Source organism: Bombus vancouverensis, chromosome 7, assembly GCF_051014615.1.
Source record: "Bombus vancouverensis nearcticus chromosome 7, iyBomVanc1_principal, whole genome shotgun sequence".
In the NCBI taxonomy this organism is placed as follows: domain Eukaryota; kingdom Metazoa; phylum Arthropoda; class Insecta; order Hymenoptera; family Apidae; genus Bombus; species Bombus vancouverensis.
The window spans coordinates 18,784,377-18,797,699 of NC_134917.1; the positions used below are offsets into that span (position 1 = coordinate 18,784,377).

The 13,323-nt window shown below is 40.9% G+C and overlaps 1 protein-coding gene across 2 annotated transcripts in view; it reads left to right on the forward strand.

Annotated features, from left to right (window-relative positions):
• The window catches only part of Nha1 (Na[+]/H[+] hydrogen antiporter 1), a 92,431-nt gene that overhangs the window by 76,101 nt on the left and 3,007 nt on the right, over positions 1-13,323 (forward strand). For both annotated transcript variants that reach the window (XM_033336162.2, XM_033336154.2), the window contains exon 5: positions 3,067-3,231. In XM_033336162.2, the coding sequence (XP_033192053.1) occupies positions 3,067-3,231 (165 nt within the window). The remainder of the gene's footprint in view (positions 1-3,066; positions 3,232-13,323) is intronic.

The window sequence follows — 13,323 nt, forward strand, 5'->3', positions numbered from 1 at the left end:
TCCATTCTTCTGTTTGTCCGGCGTTCCTATCTGTTCTCGGTTTCTCATCCGTACTTTCGCAGAGTTTCGAAAGCTCTTGATAGATTTGGCCGAGGAGAAATAAAGCGGCACGACGTTGGTTCGCTTTTCTATCGGTTCGGCGTCTCGGAACGCGTCAGTACGGAAACGAAATATCCTTCCGAAGAAACGATTCCTCTTTCCTTTACTTACATAGCACCGAAACCTTACCGAAACCTTACCGAAACCTTACCGAAACACGCAAGAATTAGAATATTTTGCCACGACAGCGTTGAGTATCGAATGAGTACGAAATCCTCGTCCCGTGTTTCTCTAGAAAAATAACCTTTTAACCTTTTAAAAATAACCTTATATCGCGTCCATATAAATATCGATCTTTAATCGCTCTCTCGGAGAACCGATAAATTCTTTCGGTACTCGCGAAACGAGGTTGGTTCGACAAAAATAAAAAACAGAGACAGTGAGAAGAATCGTATGCATAGAAAATAGCAGCGAGAAAAATCGTGACGATAGTTGGTAGATATTGGAATCGAATCCTTTTGACTACGTTTCTTGTCGGAGATCGATCGCGAATGGGCAAAACGGAAGGAAAAGGAACAAAAAGAGAGAGAGAAAAAAGAACGAAGACGATGTCGCATCGTATCGTGAAACTCATTCGCACGGTGGCAACGGTAGTGGGACTCTTGGTTCCATCGAATACCAGATACCGAGCTTCCCCGTGGATGCTGGGCGCTTCTAAAAATTTCAGATTGCTTTCGACCGTTTAAAAGTTCGCCTCGTTCCCTGTATATTCTTAAATTTCAGCGCTCCAAATGGGAAGCGAGTTTCGTGCAATTTCTGCGAATTTATTTCAGACCAAGAACGATTACGATTTTACGATTCAAGATTTTTAAGCTTAATACAAATGGAAATATAATTGGAAATATAATTGGAAAAAGCCACTAGGATAAACTTTAACTTTAACTTTAAATTATAATACGAAATGATTACTAAATACTTATTAAGTGTCGAGCACTACGTCGTATTTGAAATATCGTAGAATACCGTTATTCACGTCGTACAGCGTATAATTGAAAATAATTGGAATCTAGCAATATTTTACAGCCATGTAAAAGGTCGATAAGACATCGGTACGTAGGATGAATCGTTCGGGTTTGTTAAATGACAAAATAAAAAACATTTGTATAAATAGATATTTTAAAACCGTATATATCTGTGTACATCCATATACATGTATGTATATCCGTATAGGGTGTCCAAAGCTTCAACGATCAAACTTCACCAGTAACGTTCCTTGGGTAGAAATAAAAAAAACGATGCTACACAGAGGCATAAATGCGCTTTATCGTCGCGCCACCAAAATCCCGTCCCCCGTTCCCAATACCGTCGTAGTTCGCCATCGTAGGCAGACGCGGTTTATCACTCTTTGCTCCGATACCCTTTTCAAAATTGCGTATCATCGCGCATCTACTCTGTGTCTAATATTTCTCTCTATATCTCCATAAATAATCGATGTTTCAAAGGACAACGTACGAACAAATACCTGAGACTTTCTTCGCACTTACAACGGTCGCAAATGGATCAGAATATCAACTATCGAGAGTAACGATATTTCATTCTTTTCTGACGGTAGCTTTATAACGTCTAGCTTCCACGAGGTAAATTAAAAGTGACATAATGGAATTTCCAACAAACATTTCGCCTCGCCTTCTTTCGCGTGTACACCGCCCCTAACGCGCGACAAAAATAATATTCGTCGTTCGAAACTCGGACGAAAATTGAGCACGAGTAAACTTAATTTCGCTCTCTACGTGGAAAAAGAAACGACCTTGGTGAAGGTCTACAACGACGAGAACAGTAGGGAGACGAATCCGCGGCGTTATTGAATTAAATTCCAAACGAAAGTGGATCTTCGATCCTCTCGACGGTTCGTGAAAAAGAAAAAAAACGAACGAAACGAATAGAGGTGGCGACGACGGGAGGCGGGGGGTTAGCGTCTTATTCCGTGCAGCTTCGCAAACTGTGGCTTACCCTTAACGACTCGCTCGTTAAAAACGGACGGATTTACCGTCGTCGACGAAATTGCCCGGAGATGAAGCGGCAGTGTAGCTCGAAAGAATCGAGCAGAGAAAAGAAGCGTGGGTAAGAAACAGAGTGGAGCACTTTCGAGCAGGTCAAGGTGAATAATCTAATTGTCGACGCGAACGGAATCGCGACTCGATCTGTTTGGTAGACGAGATTAATCGGGTTCTGGTTCCAGTAAAACTAATTTTATACATTCTGTACAAGTTAGTTACGTACAAGTAATTAACTTGAAAGTTCGTTTATTCGATGAAAATTTACATGATAAATTTCTTAAAAGTTTCCGAAACAAAGGCCGTTTCGTTCCGTACGTGCCTATGAATCTGTGAATAATCTTACTGCAGCAGAGCAATTCCCGAACAAAAGGAGTAACATAAATCAGGCAAAAATCTATCAGTCGAGTAAAACGTACTTACAACATAGAGTATACGGTATATACGGCTGGATTTATTCCAATACTTTCTGTACATTTTTTTAGCATCTATGCTATAAAAATTACTTTTTAGTCCGACAAAAAAAAAAAACTGTTCTACAGTTGCCTGCTTTCTTTCTCGTTTCCCTTTGTTCCTTACCAAACCTTGATCTCGCATTGTCCAAAATTTATCCTTTTTCTCCAAATACGGTAGCCGACGGCCGCTCAAACCTCTCCTCTTCTTCTCGGGAAGACTATCGAACACCTTTCGATAGTAGACACTGTCTAGATTTTGCCCAGACATTTTCTAGTACTCGTTGTAACGAAGGCTTCGTTCGTCATCGATCGGCGGATACTCGAACGTGCGATTGCGAGCATCGAATTGGCTATCGACCTATCAAACGCGTCGCATCTTCGACGATTTTTCTTTTTCTCACAGTATCAAGTTGAAAAAACGGAAGCGAATATTCGCGATTTGACGCATCGGCAGTATGCACTATCTTCGAAGGCCTAATCGAAGGTTCTAATCGATCTACTGGTTCGGGATGTTTCAGCCTTTCATGGTGCCTATGAGAGTACTGATGTTATTAGGAGGTGGGTTACTGGCAGTATTCGGAAGCGAGGCGATCGAGCTAGGAGGTGCTGGACCTTTAGCGGTAGTCGCAGCGGCCTTCGTCAGTTGCTACTTTTGGCAGACACAAGGCTGGGAAGTTGACGACGTAAGTACATTTACATATTTACAAGGAAAATTCAGCAAGTGTCGCTTCTAATCGCGCCCTCCTCTTTAAATACGCACAATGTTCTAAAACGTGTCGATCAAAATTTCTTAGTACATTTTGCATATTTAGAGAAACGCAACGAAATTTTGTTCTATCTGTGTGAAATGTGTGTTCTATCTGCTTATTTTCTGCCCCTCTGTTTACTCGTGAATTTTAATTATTTTATCCACAACTTGGAAAAATTTGTGAAGATAATTACACATTTATTACGATTTAAAACATACTGTTGCTAGGTTTAAACGCAAGTATGGATTTATACGCTGTAGATGCTGGTGGAAGTGACGCGTAAAATTCATCCCAAATCTTTCGTGCGAATCTTTTTCGCGTCTCGATACAATACGTATACGATACGATACGATTCTATCACATTCCCAATTTATTTTTAGCGTAGAATACTCTCTTATCATAAAAACAGACTATTTTATTTAAAATATGGTTTCTTCCGTATAGCGAACTTTTTTACCGTACGTATTCCATACATTAACTTTCAATTTTAGAAAATCAATGTTTCACACGTGACTGTTATATCGAAATCAGTATTCGATTCCAAGTCCTATTTTATAGCTTAATACGTTCACAAAATATGTTTATTGGTTTTATCAATTTTCCGACAAACCTACAAAAATACAAAAGTATGTTCTTGTATGCAAGTATATCGGATGAACTAGTTTCAGTTCCAAAATACAATGGTATACCCGAAATTATATTATATATAATTATAAATAAAACAATTTCAGTTTGCGCGTGCTATTTGCTTTCAATTTAATCGAATCGTAACGAAACTACAATAGTAAACTCGATTATCACCAATCGCTTCGTTAAATATTATAGATGTCCCTCTGCTCCTTTAAATGAAAATGAAGCATCGATAGACCGATATAGCCATCGTTAAATCAATTACCTTCGACGCAATAATTGCGATAATTAAAACTAAACTACCCACTTTTTCATTACTACTACGTTTCGTCGTTTTTTCTAAGGATATCTATCCTTTTTTTTCTTCTTGTTATTTTCTACTCGATCGAATTGTATCACGTTCGAGAAAATAGATTCTATAAAACAATCAAATAAATACGTTCCACGATTGGATCGTTCTAAATCGCCGAAAGTAAAAATGCTAACGTCGAGACTTTACCGCGAAAGGGGTTGATCAATTTAGAAATGTTAGAAATTAGGCAAGAAAAATTCTTTCGCGACGGCGGATCCCAATGCTCTTGCAAACTTGTCAAACTTTTCGTTTTATTAATTTCTTCCACACAGATTTATTTTAGCAGATACATAAAATATCTTGAAGAACGTGTTTCGATATCGTATCGTAAATCTTACAGAAAAATATTGGTTGCTATATTGTACGATATACCATATACGATACGTTTAAAAAGAGTCGAGACTTTCCAATCTACTCGATTATTTGTTCTTCTTTATCGACGGGAAAAATTCGTTAGGATGAAAGAACTTTGGTGAAAAATGTATCTTTAAATTCTGCTAAACTTCGATTATTGCTTTATCGTAACGTTATATTTTCTCCTGATGCGGCCTCGAAATAGAAGAAACGTTCTTTACCGATCCAATGCGAACTTATCCAAATCGAAAGCAACCATTCCACTCTTAGCAAAGGCCAAGCAACCGGCTAGACCTAAAAACAGACTTCGGAACGCTACGAAAAGAAACGAAAAACCGTCGTAGAATCGCAAAACGATTGGAAAGTCGAGAAGTCGGCGTTCACGAGGCGGTCGCGATAATCCCTGGCGTTCGTGAAATATTCAAGCCGACGGCGCGGCGTTCGTTTCGAACGTCGGGGTTGCTGGACACGTAGCCATCGGTATGTCGCGCTCACCAGCTGGCACGTATTCTTCGTGACGCGACTGTGGCCAGATATTGCCAGCGCATTATGACCGATGCTGTCCTCGTCGTTTATTTCCAACGATTAGCGCGACTAAAGATCGATCGTTTTTCGCTACGCCGATACCAGCTGGATAAAAACTGTCCTTCGAATATCGTAATACACCATTTTTCACCGAAAATACGTCTTCGGGATCATAAACGTTCTCCTTGTAACAGTCATATTCCGGTGCCAATAGATTTTAAGACAATCATCCACGATAGGCTTCACCGTATCGATCTAAAGGTCGAGGCGTTGAATAACGTCATGGTCAATCTCTTATACGTTTAAGTTATTCTTTCAAAGTTACTTTTCGCCATGTTCGCCATTTTTGCCACTATCCATGTTCAATCGTCTTCGCGCAATGATAACACGTTATAATTTTAAATCGATCGCCATACATTTTTTCGTATCGCGTGAAAACAACCGACGATTGCTTCTAAACAATTTTCGGGACAATTTTCATTCCTGTCTTCGCAAATTTTTAAATGTAATTGCCAAGTGTTTACGCACGTTACAAATATTCTGCAATTATATATTACATTTACGTACATTTTGCCCAAATTTGCTCAAATCGATGATATCTTCGGGGAAGAGATCGTCGATCACATAAACAAGATATTATTATTTTATTTATCTGGGACAAAATGATTTCAGCACAATTGACAACCTGTAGAGTAGAAAGCTTTCGTTCGATCGTTAAATTGCGTGGAAATGGTTAAAGCATGGAAAGTGACTAACATGGGAACAATACCGTGTTAATAACTGCGGATGCAGCAAAAGCTTTTCGAGATCGCCGGTTGGGCTAAATACGTGTAATGGAAGGTCGATAATTAGTAGACAAAACGACGACATTCGTGTTTTACATTATTTCAAAATTATGATTCTCGATGCTCGCATCCATCCTTTGGACTGACACTTGCGTACAATTGATACATTCTTCGTAAGGTATACGACCAACCTATCGGGCTCTCGGTATTGCTGATTATTCGTCAATTGTATTCGTGAATTCGTGAATTATATTTTATTTCGTGCAAAACCGCCACAATTTCGGAATCCACGCATCGGTAAATGACTGTACATTTTGACGATTTCTTAATTCGTTACTAGCTATCTGAATGAGATATTTGGCATTAATAAAATAAAGAAAGTATTGACAAAGCCCAGGGAAATCGTTATACGTATGCGAGAAGACTCTGACTGAAAAAAGACTAAACGTATAGAACGCGAAAGAACTTTAAGTTTAAATGTTAACTTTTATTACAATTCGGATAGCCGAGAGAAAAACCTAGTCGACTAGAGTAAAAGTAACGAAAGGGAATACATCTGTACGGTAAGTAGGTAGGTGAGTACTTGACGATTGTTGTTGTTACGTATACTTGAGAAAAATGCGATCGAAAAGGCAAACGAGCTAAGAGTCTAAATAAATACGTTTGTTTAAAAATTCTAGAAATTTCAGCAGATTCCAACTTACCTTTGCTAGACGGGTTGGAAAGTTTGAAAGGGGCTGCTACTTGTCGGGCGACTCTTAAAAAGGCGAAGAAAACGAGAAAACGTGACAACGGTTTTACGCGTAGGAAAAGGAGCATCTATGATAATTGATTCGTGAAACAAGAAATTTACAGTATTACAATTCGCAACTGGTAAACGCGATGAAACGTAGTTTGCTGGAAACCAAAGTGTAGCGAAATATATCGCGTCTTTATGCTCTCGATTCAAAGCGGAAACTCTCAAACTATTTCTTAAATATGTATACCGTCCGCTGTATTGGGGATCGGCCATGGCGAATCTTGAAAATCCAAGTTGAAGTTGCTTGTTAGCGGACACCGCTGCTAACCGGTGCGATCTTTCATATCTATCGTCGTTGAGGCAAGATCATTCGGCAGAAAATTCAAACAACCGCAACCATCAATAAGAAAATATTTCCGATGCGTGTAGCAATCGACACAGTCGTACAACTGCGCGCCTTTATTCCCTCGACGGCACTGAAACAATTATTCTTAACGTCGGACAATAACGCGCTAACGATAATTCTACTTTTTACTTAGTTTTATCGTTACACGGATCGTTTTATTTTCAATAGCACCAACGGTTCAGCAGCAGGGTGGGACGGTGATAAAAGTACGCTGTCGCTTATCGCCACGTCCCATAACTCGAAGGAAAAATCCGTTTCCGTTGACCGGCGATTCCGTAACGGCGAACCTGTTAATATTTTTCACACTTTGCTCGTAAATCCTTCGACTCGAAGGCTCGGCACGTAGCCTGTGTCGCGGTCCCACGGTCAATATCGAAATACGATTTCGCTTTATGCACAGATTACGTCTCCGTTCTGTCAACGTTGATCCTCCGATCGCGAAATTCATCAGCCCGAAATGCGATTTCAACTTGACGAATATACCACGATTTCTTGTCGCGGACTGTCACGTCGATGCCGAATCCATCGGTGTTCTCGCGTGGTTCCACATCTAGCGCCGCTTTCGCGTTTCCATCTACAACTGCGTCTATTCTCTCGTAAAATAAAGCAAATTTACCTCTTTTATATTTACCGCGATTCACCTCGTACATTCTCTCGTTTGTTTACAACGTTTTCGCGAAAATCGTCAACCGTTAACTGCGACCGTCGCCTTTATCGCCAAACATCGCTTCTGTTTTATTCCAGTCACACGAATTTTACAATGGTACGAGTGGAAATTGAAATCCATCCAAGTTTCCAACTCGCGGATGCGCGATCCTCGTTCAATACTACTACTACTACTATAGTTATAGTTTCGTGATCCGTTTTACCATTACGCGTAACCGATTCCTCCCGTACTCCTCCCGTACTCCTCCCGTACTCCTCCCGTACTCCTCCCGTACTCCTCCCGTTCCATATCCAAATAATATGGAAATATGTCGATGCACATTCGCAAACGGCACGTGGAATTCGCACGTCGCACCACCAGTCTCCATATTTACCGTCGCTGTTTACCTGCAATCTAGATTACCTAACGGTAACACAGCCGCATATTGATTTATTTAATTTAATTTCGCACAATCTCGGTATTATGAGCGACGTGATGCTTTTACGACGTTCCGGTAATCCCAGCGATATTCCATGGACATTTCGCGATCGTTAAAGACGCTCCAGTGATTCGTAGCGGCAACGAGATCGATAAGCGATGGAAATGTGATTTGTGAATCTTCTGTCTGAATTAGATAGACGAGCGGTGAAGTAACACAAACTGTACTTGACAGTTTTTTTCGACCCGATTTTCGAAAAAATTGTGCGAAGCTTCAGACGACATGTACAGAATCGAGTATCGGATGAAAATGATTCTCTCTCTCTCTCTCTCTCTCTCTCTCTCTCTCTCTCTTGGACAAAATAATTGAATTTTTAGTACTAATGAAATATTTTTGAAAACGCGAGATAAATTCATGGTCTTTCGTCGGCAAAACTTGTAACATGATTACGAATAAGCATCGAGCACTATCAGGGTGAAAATATGGTAATATAAAATATTCTATAATTATAGCGATTCGAAGCGATATGACAAGAATAACAGGTTGTAAGATGAATATTAATACATGCAGTTATCAACTAATTCGTAACCAATCTAAGATTCTCGTTTCGTTAAGTTACTTCTCACTTTGACTAACTCGACTAAAAAGATTCCAACGTGCGGATCTCGTTCGACGTCCGACGAGCATTTTAATAATATTTCCTCGCGTTGATCGCGACTACAAACGCGTGGAAGAGTCCGGTTGAGAACCGCGAAACGCTTTCAGCTTGCGTCGATTCGCTCGCGACAGCTTAAATCTTAATGAAAGGACAAATGGTCCTGAACGGTTTCGAGTCCCTCGATGAAAAGCGACGAGAAAATCCGAGTTACGTTAAACGACGTTTGGAGAGGACGGAACGTCGTCTTCGCGGTGTCTATGCTAAAACGCAAGAGGGAAAACTGCATTTCGAAGTTTTCTCAACGTGAGAGGCTTTCGGCAGAAAGGCTGCCAGCGAAAATTTGATTCGTCTGCGACGGAACAAAGAACGACGCGCCCCTTTCGCTGCGAAAATCGCTAACGTTCTAATTCTTTGAAACTTTCCACTGCTTCTAGCGCTCGATCTAACGCCGATATTTAACCGAAATTTCGTTTAATTTTCCATTCTTGCAAGACGAATTCACTTTTATACAGAGAAACAGCTTTATAGAGATTTAATTTTTCGTATCGTTATCTCTTCGTTTATTCTTTCTACGGGCGTTAGTTGGGTCAGACATTAGATCGCAGGAAGATCAGTCTACAATCTTACACTCTTACAATCGTATACGTACACTCGATTTCCGTTACGATATACATATTTCCGTTCTCATATAAATTCGACTCGAATTACTTGAAAGCCTAACGCTCCGATTTCGCATCAGGTTCGTTCGTTTCTCTCAACCTCCTAACAGCTCCCCGGCTTCCCATCTGATTCGTACGTGCTATTTTCCAACTTCCTAGCAACTCCTCGATTTCGCATCGACGATCGTCTACGCCACTTCTATCTCTCTTAGTGTTTCTGCGAACATGTTCTACGGCTTGCTAATCTAGTGCCGAGTACGTCCGCGCGTATCTCTATCCTAGTGGCTCCCTAGCTTCGTCCCAGGTTCCTCCGTATATCCGCTAATACGCCGTAAACGTATTCCATAGAACGCGCTGTCCCAAGCTGCGGCTCGTAACGATTCAGCCGACGCTCGACTAACGTTCGACTAACGTTCGACGCGTTGCACTAAACCAAAAAATGCTCCGACTAGAAAAGTTATCCGAAACACGCGCTCGACGATCAAACAACGATTTGCCCATTTCTATCGCAAAGACTTAATAGGATTATCGAAGCGACGAGTTTCTCCAGTTGAATCGAATTTTTGCCCAACGACGCTAAAAAGAAAACAGGAAGCGCTGCCAACTCCTAGAAAATACTTCTCTTTCCTCGATCGGTGGTTTCTCTTTCCGTCCAACGAGCCAACGCGTCGATCTCTAAAAGAGATCGGAAACAAAGACGCGGATCGCTAACAAACGAATCACCTGTCCGCGTGGGAGAAATATCGCGACCAAACTTACGGAATGACCAACCGGAAGCTGGCGACAAGAAGGAACGTCAGGCGTCGTACAGTTGCCCGTGCACCGCGACCTCTAACCCTTTCCCCTTCCGTTAGCTTAAACTCAGCGGCAGCTGGCAGTTGGCAGTAACAAAGTTTGTTTCCGTTTAAGGTAAAAGGCAGAGAAACGCACGGCTTTGCGGCGTATCCGTCGTCGAGCAGATGAAATTGCGGATGGGTTTGCTGGTTTCCAAGGTAGTTTACAGGAGGAAGGTTTGTCTTTAGAGTTCGACGAAGCCCTTGGATTTAGTTATGTTCTCGGCTCTCGATTTGGCTCCATGTTCGGTGGATGGGTATTGGAACGGTACGGTACAAGTGTGTCAAGGTTGTACGCGAAAGCAATTTCTCGTTCGAGCAACGCGTATATAATACACGGAGAGACATTTTCTCGACAAAGCTTGCGATTTTGAAACGATAAATCGAAGCGGACTGTCTTTGAAGGGAAGATAAGAAAGATAAGAAAGATAAGAAAGATCGCGCAACTAATTTCTCACTACGTTCTAATGCGCGTGTGTATCGGTTTTGCGAATACGGAAAGCTATCTGTCCCACGAAGCTCAAGTAAACGAACGACTTTGCGTGCACGAAGAAAAAAAGGGACGAAACGGCAAAGCGACGCTGAATCGGCGATGAAAAGAATGCGACGGGTTATACAACGACGTTCGCCTTTTTCCACCGACGATCGATTATTCCATATATACCGATATATATACCGATATATATCGATATACCAAAAGCCTCTCGCCAAAGCGACGCTAGCTGCTGGTAAGACGATGGCAACGCTCACCCGCTGATTAACTTATTCGATCGGACCGCGTTAATTAACGCATACCGGGCGTACAAGCGACGCGATTCAATTACACGAAATCAACTACGATCGCGTCGCGTCGCGTCGACTTCTATCGATGACGTACGACAAAATTGATCCTTGGCTGGGATCGCGTCGTGTCGAAAATTTCAATATCGCGCTGAAAATCACAAATATCGATACGTACTTGAACGGAAACTTTCCAACGGGGAAACAACCACCGCTACGCGTCGTACGGCTATTCTACCGAAGCTATTCGATGCAGAGAAATTATTTAGTCGTTCTAATGGTTGGACTGGAGGTGAGACGATAAAGCCAACAGCGTGTTGGCTGCTGTATTAATGATGTTGATTTACAGCGAGAAAGAGCGAAGCCGTTAAGTCGACGTTATTAAGAGCCGCAATATCCAAGGCGAAATATTAATGATATTGACGATCTATCATGACAGAGAATGGAAGAATTACGACGCCAGCCAGACCGAGCTAATTGTATCGTGGCGATGCCACGTACCGAGAAGCCGTGATTCATGAGAGATTCGAAGCCTATTTTAGTCGGAGATTTCTCGAGGAAAATGCCTGTAACGTGAAACTTTAATTATCAACGGGCTCAGCTTTCCAGCGATATATACTTGTCCTTTCCTTTTATCGTGAAAATTTCAAACTCCTGTTAACGATCCATATATAAGACGCGATAAAGAATTTGATCACGATACTCCGTGCTAATTGGTGAAAGTAACAAAATGACTCTGAGAAAGACGAGCGAGGAAAGTGCGTTATCATTATGTTTGTTAAAATTGCATTTACGACGATAATAACCAAATACTTCGATAAAAGTCTTACTTCGATTAAGGACGTTTACAACCAAGGAGATATCGGTACTACAATATGGTAAATTATTCCAACTGTGTCGACTGACTCTGATATTCTAATATTTACAAATTAAACGTACATTTAATATTTAATATTATCGTCTCCACTTGGCTTTATTACAATGCTTTACAATACTTTACTACGCTTTACAATCGTGCCACGGTTGTCACAATTGTTTAGCAAATCACCGTCGTATTTGTCGAATGATTTGGCTCGGATATATACGACTATACCCCAATAGTAGTTAGAATTCAACGATTTAGACTTAAATAATTAAAATGAGCCAATATTTATACGCATTATGTGTGTAAGATATGCATGGTAAAATTAGCGTATAAAGATTAGAGAAGAGTAGAGTAAAGTAGAGAGAGAGAGAGAGGATAATTTTCCGCTTTATGCTAATATATCAACTACTATATCAGTTCTGGCTCGCATAGGTACATATTTCGCGTTTATTACGTTCATCATATTAAAATCCTATTCATCGTATTAAATTACGGGAAGTGTATCGTTTCTTGTAAAAGTTTCATTATCGCATAAGATTGGAAAGCTCTTCGGCCGGTTGTTGGTTTTATGAAATATTCGACTCTCGTGACAACAATAATCCAGCTTCGGGGCTGGATCTGGGCTAATGCAAGTTTTAAAGGCGTTGTGAAAAATATCAATGTCCATACGATATAATATAGAAACTGGCGACACGCTAAGATCCCAGGGGTCGTTACCAGGTACATAAATCAAATGGCGCAATTACGCCCGAATCACTGCCGTGCTGGTTCATTTTTTATCAGGGGACTCTCTCGTTGATCACAGAACGGGAAATTACTTTTAACGTTAATTTGATATACCTCTTCGACTGTAGCGGATTTCGTTAAAATCTGTCCCACCAACATACGTCGAGTTGAAAGTGGTCCTTCGGAACGATGGTAGAAAAGTCCAAGGGCCTGACTCGCAAGGAGCAACGCAATTCTGTAAAAGGATACTCCTATAAGCTCCTGGCCTTTTCGACGCACTTTTCTTTCTCCCATTCGCATTTTCACGATACGATCGGCGAACGCCTAACGAACGCTGATCGAGTAACGAAAACTCCAACAGCGGACATCACGAGTATTTCGACAAACTCGAAGCCGTCTAGTTGTTCCCTGAAATTTCAAAATGATCCACGTTATTTTATTCAAAGGTTTTCCCACGAGTACGCTTTTAAACGATCGATGATTGAAAAATTGTTGATTTAATATACGTATATCACGTATATCACGTATATCACGCATATCACGCATATCACGTATATCACGTACGTCACGTATATCACGTACGTCACGTATATCACGTATATCACGTATCACGCAATACGTATATTGGT